Source organism: Vicia villosa, linkage group LG1 (genome assembly GCF_029867415.1).
Source record: "Vicia villosa cultivar HV-30 ecotype Madison, WI linkage group LG1, Vvil1.0, whole genome shotgun sequence".
In the NCBI taxonomy this organism is placed as follows: Eukaryota; Viridiplantae; Streptophyta; class Magnoliopsida; order Fabales; family Fabaceae; genus Vicia; species Vicia villosa.
The window spans coordinates 109,386,509-109,406,219 of record NC_081180.1 but is presented as its reverse complement, the minus strand read 5'-3'; the positions used below and the strand labels follow the sequence as shown (position 1 = coordinate 109,406,219).

Below are 19,711 nucleotides of genomic sequence, written 5' to 3'. Positions count from 1 at the left end.
ACATATGGAAGAAAAAAGATAATTTTCATTGAAGCTCAAAAAGACAAAAGTACAGAAATACAAGAAGATAAGTGAGAGAAGATGCTCAAACCAGATGCAGCAAAGCAAAAATGAAAAACAAAACAACTAAGACTCAATCTAAGATGACCCTAGCTTCGACAAGATCTTGGCCAGCATCGCTTGAACCCCATTGTTGTGCTCATTCTGCCTATCCATGAAAGCTCTAAACTCAGCATTGACTGAGCTTTGCTCATCCTGGTTTTTCTGAATAACTTCCAAAGTCCTTGCAAGACGGGAAGGTTCATCAGAAGAAGCTTCACAGCTTCTATCCACAGGGATGGCATTGTGATCTGTAGCTTCTATTGATAGATCATTTGCAGGGATTTCCTCAACAGGAACTGTTTCAGCAACATGATCTTCTACATTTGCTTCTTGCATTGAAGCATCTTCATATTCTGCAGCCAGAATCTCAAAATCTCCATTCTCAAGTGCGTGAAGAATGGCAGCTAGATTCCTGGGGGCAGAAGGACCTTCAACTTGTGGTGGGTCAACAACTTCTGGAATGACCAAGCTTGGGTCTTTCTTAGAAGGGTTCTCCCTCAAAAAGTCAAAGAGAGTCTTGAAATCCCCGATCAGAACAGGATATTGAGGTCTCCAGACCACAATTTCTCTGCAAGGATTTGCTTCTAATGCAGCAGCAAGTCTTGCTTCTTCCATCTCATCCACAAAGGGCTTCTCCTCAACAGCAACACAATTTCTGAGAGGATGGTAGTATATACCATTATCACCCTCCAGAAGGTAACCAGGGTAACCAGGGGCAGCAGCCACTAGTCTCTTCTGTACTTCCATTGCTTCTACTTGAAAATCCTTGCGAAAGCTTCTCCAGAGATTTCTTGTAGAAACATCATCCAGACCATTTAGGAAGGCATCCTGCAGAAGGTCTAGACTGCTAATCACTTCATGTCTGAACAGTTCCAGGTAGGCATAGGGTTCAGGTTCAGGTGGATTGAAGGTGAATTTGTAGTCAGGGTAGAGAAGGCAGTAGGGTTTGGATTTTTTGATAGGTAAGGGATGGGATAACGAAGGTGGAGGTGCGATGAGTGATGAAGAGGGGACGTCTAAGGGAATGATAGATGTGGATGGAGTATTAGAGGATATAGGTTGTGAAGAGGATGGAGTACTTATGAAGGGGATTGGTGAGAAAGATTTATCAGAAGGAGTTGGGGAAAGAATACTTAGAGGTGTGGGGTTTAGAATGGGAGTGGAAAGAGATGATGGAGAAGGATTTGGTAAAGTGAAGTTGACTTTTGGTTCAGAAGGAGATGAATGGGGAGAAGGTTTAGGGACACAAGGAGGTGGAGTAAAAACCTGCCTGGTAACGGATTCAGAAGAAGCACGTGAAGATCTGGTGGTGTGAAAAGAGTCTCTGATCCTTTTCTCCCTGCGTTCAGAAGAGTCCACCTTGTCAGGATCATAGGTGACCCTCAACTTCTTGGCTTTCTTAGCCTCATCTTCTCGAGCTTTTCTTTTTAGCCTTGCTTGTTGTTCGTTCTGATCCTTCTTCAGAAGATCAGCTTTGGACAGAAGTACTCTGTCACGGATCCAAGCAGGATCAATATCTGATTGCTTCCTAACACAATCTTCCAGGTGAAGTTTGACAGCCTGATAAAGTTCTTTATGAAACAAAGAGACAAAACCTTCAACAACAATTCTTCTTGACAGAATGTCAGGAAAGCTTGGGCACACAGAAGGTACATTCTGGATGAGCTCTAGTCTGAACAAATCCACACCATTGAAGATGGGACCCTGAACTACTCCAAGATAATGGGACGCATCAAGTGTTCTGATGGAGTCCAGCACTTTGCTTTCAGTCAGAATATCTGAAATCATTTTTCCGAAGGGAATAGTTTTTCTAGGAATATGAGGATATTTCGCTCTTTCATCTTCTCTTGATTCAAAAAAAGAAGTCTTCAGATTCTCAAAAAGAATGTGAGAGATGTTGAGTTCTATCTTTCTGCCAATGCAGGAGTGAGTGTACTTGTGATCCGGACTGATGTAGGTGGAGGGTGAGGACATCTTCTTTCTGTGGTGAAGGGAACCCGGAATAATCCCAGCCCATACTAGATAAAACGGCTTCAAATTTCCCATTCTATGAGAATCAGCTCCGAAGGCAAGAGAGATTTGACTTTCAACTTGATACCAGCAAACTGTTCCAGGTTGAAGACCAGACCAACCTTCTTCATCGTTCAGATTGTACAACTTCCTGATGAGCTTTTCAGTAATAACCACTTCATGCCCTAGCACGAAGGAAATGATAGCAGTTGGGGTAACCGTTGCATGTACCCAGAAGTCCTTCACAAGTTCAGGATAAATTGGTCCAACCAATCTATCAAGATATTTAGACCATCCTTGCTCCAAAATTCTGACGTCACACAGAAAACCATTTGCTCTAAGGTTGTTGAAGTCCACAGCAGATTCACAAAGAACTTCCAGTTCGTCAGTAGGAATCAAGCATGTTTTCAAAGGAGCATACCCATATTTGCATAGAAGAATCTGTGAAGAAGTGAGTCTTTCTGCTGGGTTTGATGAACTTGAAGATGAGTTCATGATGATTATGCTTTGAGATCAAATCAGAAACTAGGGTTTGAAAGAAAATGCAACGAAAGAGATACACAGACGAGGGAGAGGGAGAGAAAGGAAATAAATGAAGATGAAGCGGGTTATTTAAACGATTTGAAAAGAGAAAAAAAATAAAGAGAAAAGAAAACTGTTTTGAAAGAAATTAAAAAGATAATCATTATGCATTCAATGAGACATGACATTAGGAGAGAGAACGTGGTAAATGCAATGATTTAACACAGTTACCTAGGTCGGCGTCTTTTCAACTGCACGCTTTGTACTAACCGTACATACACGTGTTCACCATCAGAAAATAGATGACAGCTGTATTTTTCTGAACAGACTTTACGCCTTCTGATTCTGATCACAGCTTCTGATTGCCATTCTTTAGAAATGATCTTGTTCTGATAGGATCATCCTTCTTCCCAAGGATCACATCTTCTGAATGAGCTGATGCAAGTCTAGATGATCTTCTGACTGTTGGCTCTTCAGAAATCCTGAGATTCTCTAAAGATGCAGCAACTTGATCTTCTGATCCACTGCTTCTGAGACTTCCAGCTTCTGCAGCCTTGCTTCTTGGTTCTACGGCTTCTGATATATCAATATCTATATCTGCAAAATTCTCAAGCTGCTTTGGTTTTTCAAGACCAAGCTTATCATCAAACCTGATATTGATTGATTCTTCTACAATCAATGTTTCAGTATTGTATACTCTGTAGCCTTTAGAGCGTTCAGAATATCCAAGAAGGAAACACTTTTGTGCTTTAGAATCAAACTTACCAAGATGATCTTTAGTATTCAGAATAAAACACACACATCCAAAAGGATGAAAATATGAAATGTTGGGCTTTCTGTTCTTCCACAGTTCATAAGGAGTCTTATTTAGAATAGGTCTTATAGAGATTCTATTCTGAATATAACACGCAGTGTTTATTGCTTCTGCCCAGAAGTGCTTAGCCATATTGGTTTCATTGATCATGGTTCTGGCCATTTCTTGTAGAGTCCTATTCTTTCGCTCTACAACTCCATTTTGTTGTGGAGTTCTAGGGCAAGAGAAATCATGGGCAATACCATTTTCCTTGAAGAACTCCTCAAAGAATCTGTTCTCAAATTCGCCACCATGATCACTTCTGACCTTTATGATCTTGCATTCCTTCTCAGATTGGATCTGAGTGCAGAATTCAACGAACACTGAATAAGACTCATCCTTGTGTTTTAAGAACTTTACCCATGTCCAGCGGCTATAATCATCTACGATGACTAATCCATATTTCTTCCCTCTGACAGATGCTGTTTTGACTGGGCCAAACAGATCAATGTGCAAGAGTTCTAACGGTCTTGAGGAAGAAACAACATTCTTAGACTTGAATGCAGGTTTGGAGAACTTGCTCTTCTGACATGCTTCACAAAGAGCATCTGATTTGTATTTCAGATTTGGGAGTCCTCTGACCAGATTTAGTTTGTTAATTTGAGAAATCTTTCTCAAACTAGCATGTCCTAATCTTCTGTGCCAGACCCATTGCTCTTCAGAAACAGACATAAGGCAAGTCACCTTCTGCTTCTCAAGATCTCAAAGATCAATCTTATAGATGTTGTTCTTTCTCTTGCCTGTAAATAGGATTGAGCCATCCTTCTGACTTACAGCCTTGCAAGACTTTTGATTGAAGATCATATCATAACCATTGCCACTTAATTGACTTATGGATAATAACTTATGCGTTAATCCTTCTACAAGAAGTACATTAGTTATGGAAGGAGAGTTACCAAGACTTATGGTTCCAGAGCCAATGATTTTGCCCTTCTGATCTCCTCCAAACTTGACTTCTCCACCTGGTTTAAGCACCAGGTCTTGGAATGTAGATCTTCTTCCCGTCATGTGTCGCGAGCACCCAGAGTCCAGGTACCATGACATTTTGCTTTTTGTCCTCTTTGCACCCAAGGATATCTGCAACAGAAATTATCTTCTCCTTAGGTACCCACAATTTCTTGGGTCCTTTCTTGTTAGTTCTCCTCAAGTTCTGATTGAACTTGGGTTTAGCATAATATTTAACAGGAGGAACAACATGATATTCTTTAGGTTTGTCAGCATGATATTTCTTAGGATGTGTCACATGCTTCTTGGTGTGAACAGTATTAAACTTCTGTGCATGTGAAGTGAGCCTAATATCATGTGCATGGCCATATTTGAACTGATCATACAATGGCTTGTATGTGATCTTCAGATCATCAACAGGTTCAAATTTATGTGAGGTATCACCCTCATAGCCAAAGCCAAACCTTCTGTTTCCAGAAACACCATATATCATAGAAGCAAGATGACTTCTGCCAATACTTCTAGATAAGAACTTTCTGAAGCTCGAGTCATATTCTTTCAGAATATGATTGAGACTTGGAATGGATTTTTCTGTTTCAGAAGGAGATCCACTATCTTTGGATAGATTTAAAACTTTTTCCTTCAGTTCAGAATTTTCCACTTCCAGCTTCTTAGTTTCAAATTCAAACTGCTTCTTCAGCTTTTTGTATTTGATACTAAGATGAGCCTTGAGTTCCAGAAGTTCTGTTAAACTGGAAACTAACTCTTCTCTAGATAGTTCAGAAAATACCTCTTCAGAATCTGATTCTGATGTAGATTCTGATCCATCATCTTCTGTCGCCATCAGCGCGAAGTTGGCTTGCTCTCCTTCAGAGTCTGATTCTGATTCTGATTCAGAATCATCCCATGTTGCCATAAGACCTTTCTTCTTATGAAACTTCTTCTTGGGATTCTCCTTCTGAAGTTTTGGGCACTCGTTCTTGTAGTGTCCAGGCTCATTGCACTCATAGCAGACAACCTTCTTCTTGTCAGATCTTCTGTCACTAGAAGATTCTCCTCGTTCAAATCTCTTTGAACTTCTGAAGCCTTTGAACCTCCTTTGCTTGCTCTTCCAGAGTTGGTTTACCCTTTTGGAGATCATGGACAGTTCATCTTCTTCTTCAGATTCTGATTCTTCAAGATCTTCTTCTTTGGCCTGAAAAGCGTTAGTGCATTTTTTAAAATTAGATTTTAATGCAATAAACTTACCTTTCTTTTGAGGCTCGTTTGCATCCAGCTCTATTTCATGGCTTCTCAAGGCACTGATAAGCTCTTCCAAAGAAACTTCATTCAGATTCTTGGCAATCTTGAATGCAATCACCATTGGACCCCATCTTCTGGGTAAGCTTCTGATGATCTTCTTTACATGATCAGCCTTGGTGTAGCCTTTATCCAGAACTCTTAATCCAGCAGTTAGCGTTTTAAATCTTGAGAACATCTTCTCAATGTTTTCATCATCCTCCATCTTGAAGGCTTCATATCTTTGGATTAGATCAAGAGCTTTAGTCTCCTTGACTTGAGCATTTCCCTCATGGGTCATTTTCAATGACTCATATATATCATAGGCAGTTTCCTTGTTAGATATCTTCTCATACTCAGCATGAGAGATAGCATTCAGCAAAACAGTCCTACATTTATGATGATTCTTGAAAAGCTTCTTCTGATCATCATCCATCTCTTGTCTGGTAAGTTTTACGCCACTAGCTTTCACTGGATGTTTGTAACCATCCATCAGAAGATCCCATAGTTCACCATCTAGACCAAGAAAGTAACTTTCCAGTTTATCTTTCCAGTATTCAAAGTTTTCACCATCAAATACTGGTGGTATAGTATAACCATTGTTACCATTATATTGCTCAGCAGAGCCAGATGTAGATGCAGGTGGATTTGTTAGAATTTCACCAGCCATCTTATACTGAAGCGTTTTTCTCTTCATGAATCTTTTCTAAACACGGTTAAGTGCTTGCACCTTAGAACCGGCGCTCTGATGACAATTGAAGGATAGAAAAACACTTAGAAAGGGGGGGGGGGGGTTGAATAAGTGTAGTCTAAAAACTTGAACGATAAAAACAATTTGCACAGTTATTTTTATCCTGGTTCGTTGTTAACTAAACTACTCCAGTCCACCCCCACAGAGTGATTTACCTCACCTGGGGATTTAATCCACTAATCGCAACAGATTACAATGGTTTTCCACTTAGCCCACGACTAAGTCTTCTAGAGTATCCTGATCACAACCTGATCACTTTAGGAACAAACGCTTAGACACAAGCTAAGACTTTCTAGAGTATCCTGACCACCACGTGATCACTCTAGTTACAACTGCTTAGACACAAGCTAAGACTTCCTAGAGTTTCCTGATCAAACCTGATCACTCTAGTTCCTTACAAATTAATGTAATCAATTCTAAGAGTATTACAAATGCTTCTGAAAAGCTATAATCACAACAGTGATATTTCTCTTAAAGTTTAAGCTTAATCTCACTAATATATTACAACAACAATGTAGTGAGCTTTGATGAAGATGAAGTTTCTGAGCTTTGATTTAAACAGCGTTTCAGCAAGTTTTTCAGAATAAGTTCGTTCAGAATTCGTAACCTTGCTTCTCATCAGAACTTCATATTTATAGGCACTTGAGAAGATGACCATTGGGAGCATTTAATGCTTTGCGTATTCCGTACAGCATTGCATTTAATGTTTCACTCTTTTGTCAACTACCTCGAGCCTTGTTTACGCTGTGTCTACTGACGTTGCCTTTAATAGCTTCTAACGTTCCTTTTGTCAGTCAGCGTAGCCTGCCATCTTGTACTTGCTTCTGATCTGATGTTTGTGTTTACAACGTTTGAATATCATCAGAGTCAAACAGCTTGGTGCAGATAATCTTCTTGTCTTCTGACCTTGAAGTGCTTCTGAGCGTGATACTATGAGGACTTCAGTGCTTCTGCTTCTGAACTCAAGTTCTTCTGATGCTTCCATAGACCCATGTTCTGATTCTGCTTCGACCATCTTCTGATGTCTTGCCAGACCATGTTCTGATGTTGCATGTTGAACCTTCTGAGTCAAAGCTTCTGAGCGCTGATTTGTGCATACTCTTTATATATTTCCTGAAAGGGAAATTGCAATGTATTAGAGTACCACATTATCTCACACAAAATTCATATCCTTGTTATCATCAAAACTAAGAATATTGATCAGAACAAATCTTGTTCTAACAGTCTTCTGTAAGACATTACTTCATTATTATGAATCTATCCTTTAGACACAATCAACGCATATGACTCAGTACTGAAAAGCGTTTGCTTCAGACAAATATCTTGTCCACATCTGAATGGCATCTTTAAGCCCATATCAGAAAACTTTCCGCCAACATCCGGATGGCATCTTCAAATCCATCTCCTACAAAAAGTCCTTATCTCAACAAGGGCAAATTTCTTGGGTATTCTAGTGTTCAATCCTCTTCCACCTTCAAATTCCGACTGGCACACATGCCAATCTACATCCTTGGGTTTAAGAAGATTGAACAGGGGCAGCTGTTATACCCCAAAATTTTCCCATAATATTTATTCATATTTCAGTCCATCTGACTTTCAAATGCTCAAGACAGTGCGAGCTCGCTCTTCTCCTAAGCACAAGATCCAAAATTAGGGTTTCTGATTTAATCAAGGAACTTGAACTTCTGATACCTCAAGTGAATTCCATGATCTCTCATATGATTCAAAGTAACCTCGTGTAATACGGTGAACTGACTTTTTATCAAAATGTCGCGGTTAAGCAAGAGTCGCCACCGACTTTTATTTTATCCAAACAAGTTAGAAAGGCTAAAAGAAACAGAAAAAACCTTTTTGAGAAAACAGGGTTCGGGGGTGATTATGCAAAGGGAAGGTGTAAGGCACCCTTTGCATCCATGGTTTTCCATGGGCTCTTAATTGCTTTGTTCTTTGTTTGAAAAGAAAAGTAGATGAAAAAGATAGGGACTTTAGCTCGTAAATGAGCGTAGCCCTTTTGAAGGATTATGAAGAAGAATATAAAATTTTAGAGCAGGCAAAGCAATTAGGGGCAATTACCTTAAACTTAGATGATGGGTTTCTTTTAGCCTTTCAGGATGAAAGGATCTATCCTTGCCATAAGAGGGCAGGAAGCCTTTCGTTTGGAGGTTGAAGGGTCATCGCATTATCGTTCGCCATAAGAATGACCCATGCCATAGAGAGGCAGATAGTCTAAGGGAAGGATCAGAATAGCCTTTTCGTAGGCAGCCAGAGGATACCTTAGCCTTTTCGTAGGCAACTTTCGAGGGTCGAGATCATGTATATCGAAGGCAGCATCATTAGGGACCATGATCTTAATCGTATCGAGGCAGCATGGCTAAGGTATCCTCGTATTCGAGGGACATGGCTATTCTGCAAAAACACAAGGCAACAGGCAACAGGCAACAAGGCAACAGAGAGGTTACCCCAAAAGTGTGCGTGGGTGCAACAATCACGTGATTATATTCAGTTATATTTATCTTATAAATAGGTGATTCTAATTCAGTTCAGAGTTACACTCCCTAAATTTACTAACCATGGCAATATAGACAATATAATTAAAGCAATACGGGGAAGGGAAATTGTAACAAGCGGAGGAGAGGGGAATTGAAACCAGCGGGATATAATTAAAATAAAAGGTTTAACACAAGTAATAATTGAGATAGAGTTTAGGGTTTAGGGTTACCGATACTCGTAGCTTTGGCGACTGACAAACCCTGAAGATTGGAAAAGAAAGAATAAATAGAAGGGGTGAGTGCATTATCGGTTCGGAGGCAAACAAAATTAACCATAAAATAAGAAGATAAAGAAATTAACAAACGAATAGATAAAAAGGCACTTAGCTTTGCATTTGATCTGATATGGTTGGCGATCGGAGGAAAGCCTCGGAGGTAACCCTAAAAAATGGCAAAGGCAGAAAAGATGAATGTAGGCAATGTTCATTAAAAGACAAACCCTAAAAAGGGAAACAAAATAGACTTTAAATTTTAAATGAATACTTAGCTTCGTGTTTTTGATCAGGCGCGTAATCGGAAGGTATCTGGAAAGCTAACCCTGAAAAGACACAGAAAAAAGAAATATTCAGTGTAGGGTTATTCCTTGTAAACCCTAATCAGGATTCGAATTAAATATGAATTTAATTAATTATTGGTCTCACGACCTAATTAATTAAATCAGGTTAAGAAAATAAAATCGGATGTAAAAATAATTTTTAAGAATTTTTTGATAATTAAACCAAATTAAATAACTATTTTATCTATTTTTTTAGGAAAATACCATAAATAATGCACATGGTAAATATTATATATAAAATAAAAATAGAATAATAAATATCAATATGTTTTTTCTTTTTTATAAAAATTTTAGATAGTCTATATGTAAAAACAATTTTTATTTGAAAAGAACAAAACAATATATATATATATATATATATATATATATATATATATATATATATATATATATATATATATATATATATATATATATATATATATATATATATATATATATATATATATATATATATATATATATATATATATATATATATATATATATATATATATATATATATATATATATTAAAACAAAAATAAAGTGGCTGTGTAATAAAAAATAAAAAAAATTCTGGAAATCTTAACTTATGATCCAGCGTGGTTGCGCGCTGATGAGCATGGTACACCCTCGCTTCCAGATGCATTGGATCTGCCTTGGATAAGATCTGACGGATGTTGCGTGAGGGACCACCATACGTGCATGAGACCCAGTGCACCAGATCTCCTCGTCCACTCAGAAAAAACGCGCGTGAATGGTTTCAAACGGGCCAATAACTTTGTGCCACGTATTGTCTTCTTTACCAAAAAAAACCAATACCGTCTTTTACAGCGCTTGCATTGGAATGCTATGAAAAGTCTTGGTCTATTACACCTGTTAAACGCTTATAACACACATATATGCATAAAAATTCAAGATGAGACCATGGATGGACTCGATTTTTCCATACGAACTCAACCACGGCTTTAATTTGATCTAATTTAGGCTAGATCGTAAAGCCCTAATTCGGAGCTCTAAAATCCGTCCATGGTGGATTCTTATTCCTGCGTTCAAACTCAACCAAAATTTCCAGAAACGATCTACATACTCATATAATCACAAATATATCATCTAAATTCATGGAGGATGCGTGCAACATGCGAATCGAACAAAAAACAATAACTACAAACCGTGAGAGATTGGAGAAGATCTTGAACGTGTGATTCGATGTGAATGATCTGGATAGCTTCAGAATTATCCAGGGAACGTATTGGGATGCTTGAAACTCTTTGAAACGCCTCCAATTCCTAAAACCAACTTGAGTTTTTTCTTGAACTTGGGAGCTCGGGTATGGCCTTCCACTTGCAGAAAAAAATCCCCCTTAGGTTTTGTCAAGCTTGTATATATATATATATATATATATATATATATATATATATATATATATATATATATATATATATATATAGGAGAATTATTAGGGTTGATAATTATGGAGAAAATCTTTATGAATCAATTTTTGGAAATTTGATTTGGAGCTTGATTGAAATATTTCTAATTATGGCCAAACTCAATCTTTTTTCACCATTTAGCTCTTGCACGAATTTTGTAGTGATTAATGAATATTTTGATGATTAATGATGATTGAAAATAGGAAAAAAATCAAATCTTTGATTTTTCCTTGAATTTTTTGATTTATGTTAATTTTAAATGAATAAAAAATCCATATAAAATTAAATAAATGTTAAAAATTCGTGGTAATTGAACTTGGGGCCTTGGGTGACTTGTGGATCAAGCTTGGATCATAATAACTTGGGCCTCTTTGTAAAAATCTTCAAACTCTTTCACATTTTTCCCTCCAAAATAGCTCAACTTTGACAAGGCCTATCTCTCTCACTTTTTGAGGTATGGAAGTGTTCTAGGACTTTTTAGAAACCTAAGAGAGTCCTATAACCAGTGTCTTTGGTCTCATGTCAAAATTATTTTCCATGCTCATTTTATGCCCTTTTGAAAAAAGTGTCTTTTTGTTGACTTTTGAAAAGGACCTATAATGTTTTGGTCCATATCTCTCAAATGAAGCATTTTTAGACTTGGCATGTGAGACACAATTTTGTAGAGAATCAAATTTCCTTCAAAATGAGATTTGGATGGAAAATTTTGGATGTTCCATGTGAGAGTTATGGCTGGTCAAAGTTCAGTTGACTTTTCCTATACAAAACCCTAATTTAGAAACTTTTTGAATTGTTGATTTTTGATCTTTCCTTGAGGAAACATGATCAATTCTTGATCAAATGGTGAATGGTACTTTAATATGAGGATCTAGCCAAAAAAATCAGGAGTTTTGACTTTACTTTGACCACAGTTGACTTTTAGGTTAACTTAGTCGACTGTTGACTTTCTGAACAAATGAGTGACCAATCTTTTGAGTTGAGACTTGATACTTGTCATAGAGATAATGTGAGATATATTGAGCCATATGGGATGCCTTGGAGCCATTGATTCATTGATTTTCCTTCAGAACAATAGAACCCTAGTTCTCTGAGCCTCGTTTAGGAGAGAGTCTTGGAGCTTTGTACCTTGATTTGAATTTGAATAGGAGAAAAAGTATGGGCAAATTTTGGGGTATGACAGATGCCCCTGTTCAATTATCTTAAACCTGAAGATGTAGAGTGGTTTGTATGCCAGTCGGTATCTGAAGGTGGAAGATGATTGAACACTAGAATACCCAGGAATTTGCCCTAGCTGATGATGAAGGGACTTTTGTCGGGGATGGGCTTGAAGATGCCATCCAGATGAGAGTATGAAGTGAATTAATCATAATGACTCTGTTGTCATGATTGTTTCTGAAATGAATATCGGGATTAGATGTGTGACTTACTCGTTGTGACTCCATTGTCGTGACTTCATTGTTGTCGTGATTCCATTATCGTGACTCAATTGTCATTACTCCCTTATCGTGACTCAGTTGTCGGGATTCCATTATCTTGACTCAGTTGTTGTGATTCCTTTATCGTGACTCAGTTGTCGTGATTCCTTTATCGTGACTCAGTTGTCGTGATTCCTTTATCGTGACTCAGTTGTCGTGATTCCTTTATCGTGACTCAGTTGTCGTGATTCCATTATCGTGACTCAGTTGTCGTGATTCTACTATCGTGACTCAGTTGTCGTGATTCCTTTATCGTGACTCAGTTGTCGTGATTCCTTTATCGTGACTCAGTTGTCGTGATTCCTTTATCGTGACTGAGTTGTCGTGATTCCTTTATCGTGACTCAGTTGTCGTGATTCCTTTATCGTGGCTTAATTGTCGTGACTCCTTTATCGTGACTCAGTTGTCGTGATTCCTTTATCGTGACTCAGTTGTCGTGATTCCTTTATCGTGACTCAGTTTTCGTGATTCCGTTATCGTGACTCAGTTGTCGTGATTCCTTTATCGTGACTCAGTTGTCGTGATTTTTCTGAATGGAGTGTCATGATTAAGTATGGTTCTTTCTTTTGTCAGCACCATTTGTGGTGGCCGAATTAGGTCTTGGAGAGAAGATCATGTCAGTACCGTTCGTAGTAACTGAATTAGATCATAGATATTGTTTATCTGCTTGTTCTTGTGTCCTGAAAAGGTAGAGTTAGTCTTTATACGATGTCATGATGCATGTATTTTGAGTTTCTCAAAATAAATGAGAAATTTGCATATGAGGTAATGTATGCAATGTATGAACATGTTTATGATATATGATGTATGAACATGAGTTATGCTATTTTGAAGTATCTTGATCGAGAAAATAAATCTCTAGGTCGTTGCAACTCTGATGCCTGATTTTATTTTGAAGATACACAACTGGGGATTTATGATTTCTGCTTGGGGATGATCAGTAACTTGATATACCCTGACTGGGGATTAGAGATATTAACAAACCATGTTTGGAGCAGAGAAGCAGGTCAGGGAACAGACAATGTCAAAGATGTGAACTCTGTTAAGGAGCCATGTCTTTATCGGGACGAGTATGTTTGATTGGTCTGTGGGGATATGATCTTGTGAGGTCGACTCTGTGGAGAAGCATGGATGCCTTGAAAATTGCCCCCAGTATTATAGTAACCACCATTTGATTTAGGACACGCCACTGAGTATTGATCAAGATGTCAAACTGGACTTGCATAGATTTGTCCCTACTAGTAGGGACTTTGGAAAGATTCGTCTCGCGAGGACTTGATGAGATGTACACTATGGGCGTCATGCCCCTAATAATCATAGGCCAAGGACAATGTCCCAAGTTGATTGGGAAGTAGCTTCAGATATACTTGGATGCATGCTCCTGATTATATATTTTTTGAAACTTGACCTGATTATCCCAAATTGATCGGGAAATAATTTGAAACCCACTTGGGGATGTATGCCTTTGATTATTCGGCATTTGAGAGATTTTGGAATCTTGACTTGATTGCCCCAGATTGAATGGGCAAAACGTGTCGTGCCCCTTGTATACATAAGAGACATTGCTTCTCGAAGTAACCTTGTTTGTCGGGATAACTTTCACTCATTAGTTGTACCCTGTGCAAGTTCTTTCTGATGCTAACATTTGAAATTATGTAGCAGAATATGTTTAATAATGATTTCATGAGATGCAATGCATACGTTTATCTTGGGTTTTTGAAAAAACATTAAAACAAGAGATGTAAAAGCGTGATATTTGTAAAAACATGCTATTTTGTAGAAGCGAAATATCGACTCAGCATTTTAGTAAACCTTAAGGAGTCGGGATACCTTTTTTGTGACAGTATGCTTTCGAATTAACCATGCTTCAGCTAGGACTTTCAAGGGTTGTAACGTGGTTTGGTTCACGGTTTAAGAAACAAAGGATAAAGGCTCAAAGTTTATTTGTACCCACCCCTCTTCGTGATGATCTTCAGTCCTAAGCTCAGTTAATTCAACTTATGCATTCAGGTTCCAAGAGACTTTTGGATTTGCACCTTTGATAATGACGATGGTTCACAAGCAAAGAGAACTTTTGAGATGGCAGTCACTTCTTCCTTTTGGTAGTCACAACATTGTGTTGTTCGGGAATTTATTGACTTCTCTTTTTTTTCATCTTTTTGATATCCCTAACTTTTGCCTGAACTGTCTATTTTGAGCTTACAATCAGCGGGATGCCTTGATTTTTGCCTAAGTCATTTTTTTTATTTTTGACTTAGCAGGCTTTTCTTTGTATATATGTTTTTTAATTTTTTTTAAAGATATTGACTGCCTTGCTTTAACGATTGATGAACCATTATTGGCTTTTGATTGACATCTCCAACACTTCTTTGACGTGTGCGGATGAACGCTTGTGATTGAAACCTTTGTTGAAAGGTGTACTGAATGATTCTCTTAAAATAGAATGCACAGCCAAATTAACTGAGAACTACCCTGCCCCAGGTTATGATTAAGGGTTTTAATTAATACAAGAAAGAAACTTCTACTTCTTAGGCTCAAAGGGGTTGACTAGGGATTAACATCCTTATATCTCCACTGTTTAGGAAATGAAACAATGCCTGCACATCGTCAGCATAGTCCGCTCAAAAGCATACTGTATGAGGTTGCGGTATCATTTTCGTCATCCTCCCTTAAAAGGGTCACAGCTTAGCAGGGGTTGAATATCACAAAACATATGCAAAGTAAAGACATAATTTTAAAATGAGTGATAGCGAAATAAATTATTCAAGACAAACATATGCAATGCACTGATGATGATTATTAAAATAGATAATGTCTATACTAATTCGAATGTTTAAACAAACAGAATAGAAATTTGCAAATGAAAGTAAAACTAATGATTAAAAGTTTATCCTTCTAGCCATCCACATTATTAGCAGTTACATTAGGAGTCTCAGGAGGATCAAACTCAACTTCTCCAGCATCGATCATATCTTGGATTTTGTTCCTCAATGTCCAACAGCTATTCGTATCATGACCAGGACTATCAGAGTGGTATGCACACCTCGTATTAGGATTATAGCTTCGAGCAGAAGTACTAGGATTCTTAGGGGGGGCCTTTAGAGTGATCAACTCTAACTTCAACAGGTGTTGTAGTGCTTGAGCCAGTGACATATTGATCTTTATGAACTGAACGTGTCTTGCGTGCTTTGACGACTTCTCTGAGGTGTCGGTGTGGAGATCAAAATTGCCCCAACAGATTGGCCATGGTTATTATTTGAATCTGACTTCCCACTGAGAGGCTTCTTTGTAATACCTGAGGATGTAGCAGCTTGAATCTTACCACTTCGGATGCCATTCTCGACACGTTCCCCAGTCAGTATAAGCTCAGTGAATCCAGATGATGAACTTCCCAGCAGATGACTATAGAAAGGGCCAGTCAGTGTATTCATAAACATATCTACCAACTCTCTGTCAGTCAAGGAAGGTTTGAATCTTCCAGCTAGATCTCTCCATTTCTGAGCATACTCCTTGAAACTTTCCTCGGGCCCCATAGACATGCTTTGTAGTTGGATGCGAGTTGGTGCGAGGTCAGCATTGTATTGGTATTGCTGGTAGAAGGCAACAACCAAATCTTCCCAAGTATGGATGTTGGTATTTTCCAGTTGATAGTACCATTCGAGTTGAGTTCCAGATAAGCTTTCCTGAAAGAAATGGATCCAGAGCCTCTTATCAGCAGTGTGAGGCTGAATCCTCCTTACATAAGACCTCAAGTGCATCTTGGGATAGGAGACTCCATCATACTTAGCAAAGGCGGGAGTTTTGAATTTTGGAGGAATAACAACCCCAGGAACGAGTCCAAGCTCTTCAAAATCCAGCCCAGGTACCTTCTGAATTTCCACGCTTCTTAGAGGCTCTTCTAACAGCCTATACTTCTCATTAGAATAATCATCGTCTTGAGGATACTCTTCTTCTTCTTCTTCTTCCTGAGCATCAGAACCTACATGGCTTCCCTGGTTGTTCTTGATACTGAAATCATCTTCTTCCTCTTCTTCGTCTTTAGGAATCTCAGTTTCTTCGGCCTTTTTGGGACGACCCTTGAATCTTCTTCCTAGGTTGATCACACCTTTGGGTTTCTTGGTCTTTTTCTCCTTCTTAGTCAGGAGAGCTTTCAGCTCGTCTTGCCCTTTGGACAAGTTCAGGATTAGAGCTTGAAATTCAGCATTTTGAACTTGGAGATTCTTCACAGATTGTTCGAGGTCCATGATGCTGAAATAAACAGCGAGGAAGGATGAGAGACCTATTGTAAGAAACATGTTATGAGATGTTATGAATGCAAATGCAATACTTTCAAGGATCTTTAGGCATTTAGTTAGCAACATTAGAAAGTGCTTTGGTCGCATCTTTGTCTTGAAGAAATCTGAATTTTGGCTTTGAACATCTTTCTTTGAGAATCAAGCTCACCATATCGAGTGGGTCATTGCCTCTGATTCAGGATACTTCTGAATTTGAAAGTGTATGGCTAGAGGAAAATAAATCCCCTTGCCCCTTGATAGGTACTGAGCCTCTGAATTGGAAGGCATGCGGCTAGAGGAAAATAAATCCTCTTGCCCCTTGATAGGAATTTAGTCCTTGATAAGAGTACCTGAAATTGCGCGCCCTAAATTCCTAAGATCCTTGAAAGGGTTGGTTAGTTATGTTATGCTTATGATGTCATGATGTCATGAATGTTATGCGGATGCAATTCATTAGGCATAGTGTGAGATAGTAAGGGCAAACACGTCCTTTTAACAAAACCTGCAAGGAAACGAATGTTAGTAGCAAACACAAACAAGTCACACAAGTCACACAATTTTTGGCTTAAGGCTTGCATGGAGTCTGATCAGGTGTCCTTCCCATAGGAGGGCTGACAATTTTGGGTAACTCGGTAGAACCCGTTGCTGAAATCTCCTTATCCATAGAACTCGGTAGAACATGATACATACATACCATGCAATGATACTTTGAGAAAGAACCTATCTGAGTTGTAGTATCGGGTAGCGACTATGCTCTCAACATACATCAAGAGTAGTCCCCCCACTACGTTCCTAAAAGTCAAGATGGGTTAAAGGTAACTAAAGGTCCTTTAGCTCCGACTCACCCACGGACATCCGCACGAACCTCCCTCATACAAGAGAAGCATGCAAACACCCATAGAGGCCTAACTTAAGCGTGAACTCTCATATTGACCAATCCTCCACATACATGAAGGAGGTCGCCATGACTATGCCACTTCCTATCTTAAATGTACTTGAATTCGGGTGTAGGATTCGTCCTTCAGTTAATTCCCAAAAAAGCCCTGAAAAATAAAGCAAGCAAAGCAAACAATAGAATACAATTAAGTGATCCTAAACTTTAAAGGTAACCCCTCTTTTTATCGAAAATCCCCAGCAGAGTCGCCAGTTCTGTAATACGGTGAACTGACTTTTTATCGAAATGTCACGGTTAAGCAAGAGTCGCCACCGACTTTTATTTTATCCAAACAAGTTAGAAAGGCTAAAAGAAACAGAAAAAACCTTTTAGAGAAAACAGGGTTCGGGGGTGATCATGCAAAGGGAAAGTGTAAGGCACCCTTTGCATCCATGGTTTTCCATGGGCTCTTAATTGCTTTGCTCTTTGTTTGAAAAGAAAAGTAGATGAAAAATATAGGGACTTTAGCTCGTAAATGATCGTAGCCCTTTTGAAGGATTATGAGGAAGAATATAAAATTTTAGAGCAAGGCAAAGCAATTATGGGTAATTACCTTAAACTTAGATGATAGGTTTCTTTTAGCCTTTCAGGATGAAAGGATCTATCCTTGCCATAAGAGGGCAGGAAGCCTTTCGTTTGGAGGTTGAAGGGTCATCGTATTATCGTTCGCCATAAGACTGACCCATGCCATAGAGAGGCAGATAGTCTAAGGGAAGGATCAGAATAGCCTTTTCGTAGGCAGCCAGAGGATACCTTAGCCTTTTCGTAGGCAACTTTCGAGGGTCGAGATCATGTATATCGAAGGCAGCATCATTAGGGACCATGATCTTAATCGTATCGAGGCAGCATGGCTAAGGTATCCTCGTATTCGAGGGACATGGCTATTCTGCAAAAACACAAGGCAACAGGCAACAAGGCAACAGGCAACAAAGCAACAGAGAGGTTACCCCAAAAGTGTGCGTGGGTGCAACAATCACGTGATTATATTCAGTTATATTTATCTTATAAATAGGTGATTCTAATTCAGTTCAGAGTTACACTCCCTAAATTTACTAACCATGGCAATATAGACAATATAATTAAAGCAATACGGGGAAGGGAAATTGTAACCAGCGGAGGAGAGGGGAATTGAAACCAGCGGGATATAATTAAAATAAAAGGTTTAACACAAGTAATAATTGAGATAGAGTTTAGGGTTTAGGGTTACCGATACTCGTAGCTTTGGCGACTGACAAACCCTGAAGATTGGAAAAAACAGAAGGGGTGAGTGCATTATCGGTTCGGAGGCAAACAAAATTAACCATAAAATAATGTAGATGTTGTTGATTGGCTGTAATTTTTGGTAAAACTAATTGTGGTTCTATCATGATAAAATCAATGTCATGACATGCTTTCTGTTGTTAAGAAGTCCTTCCTAATGCAGGACTTTACCGGATGTCAAGACCGATGTCATGACATTAGCAGCTGTCCGTTATTTTCTGTTACTACTTATGATTGTATGATCTGATTAGACCTTATGCGCTATATTTGGTAATAATGGATTCTGATCTGTTTCAAGGACGCCTTGGACGATTTTTTCCTCGTGTAATGGAGATTGGTTCAATTAGGTTTAAAACTATGTTGTGGATCCAAGGCCCAGTTGCTGTGTTATCTGAAGACTATTTAATCCGTGCAGGTGCTGCTGTTGCCGTCAAGGGTTTTTGTGTTGAGAAAATGTTAGAGTTCTGTTGATTTAGTTTTCTCGTTGTAGTTTTTCTTGTAAGCCAAACAATCATCATGATGATTGTCTTGGTCTAGGCGGTGTTTGTCTTGAGTTGTAAGAAGTACTCAAAGCTTTTAAGCAAGAGTACTATTGTACTTGATCAAAGCTTTTAAGCAAGATTAAGTTGTGTCTTTGAAGAGTGTCTTCTGTTATTCGTCTGTTAGTTTTTCATCACTGCTGTGATTGAGGGGGAGTGAGTAGGATCTCTGGTCTAAGTTGTTTAGATTGAAGTTGCATTGGGTAGATATTAAGTGAAAGGCGTAATATTGAGTTGTATTACCTTGA

The 19,711-nt window shown here is 38.5% G+C and overlaps 1 protein-coding gene across 1 annotated transcript in view; it reads left to right on the top strand.

Moving 5' to 3' along the window:
- LOC131651243 (uncharacterized) overlaps positions 1-19,395 on the top strand; it is a 32,883-nt gene extending 13,488 nt beyond the window's left edge. Inside the window, exon 3 of the mRNA XM_058920916.1 lies at positions 19,340-19,395. Within this exon, the coding sequence (XP_058776899.1) occupies positions 19,340-19,395 (56 nt within the window). The remainder of the gene's footprint in view (positions 1-19,339) is intronic.
- Positions 19,396-19,711: the final 316 nt, after the last annotated feature.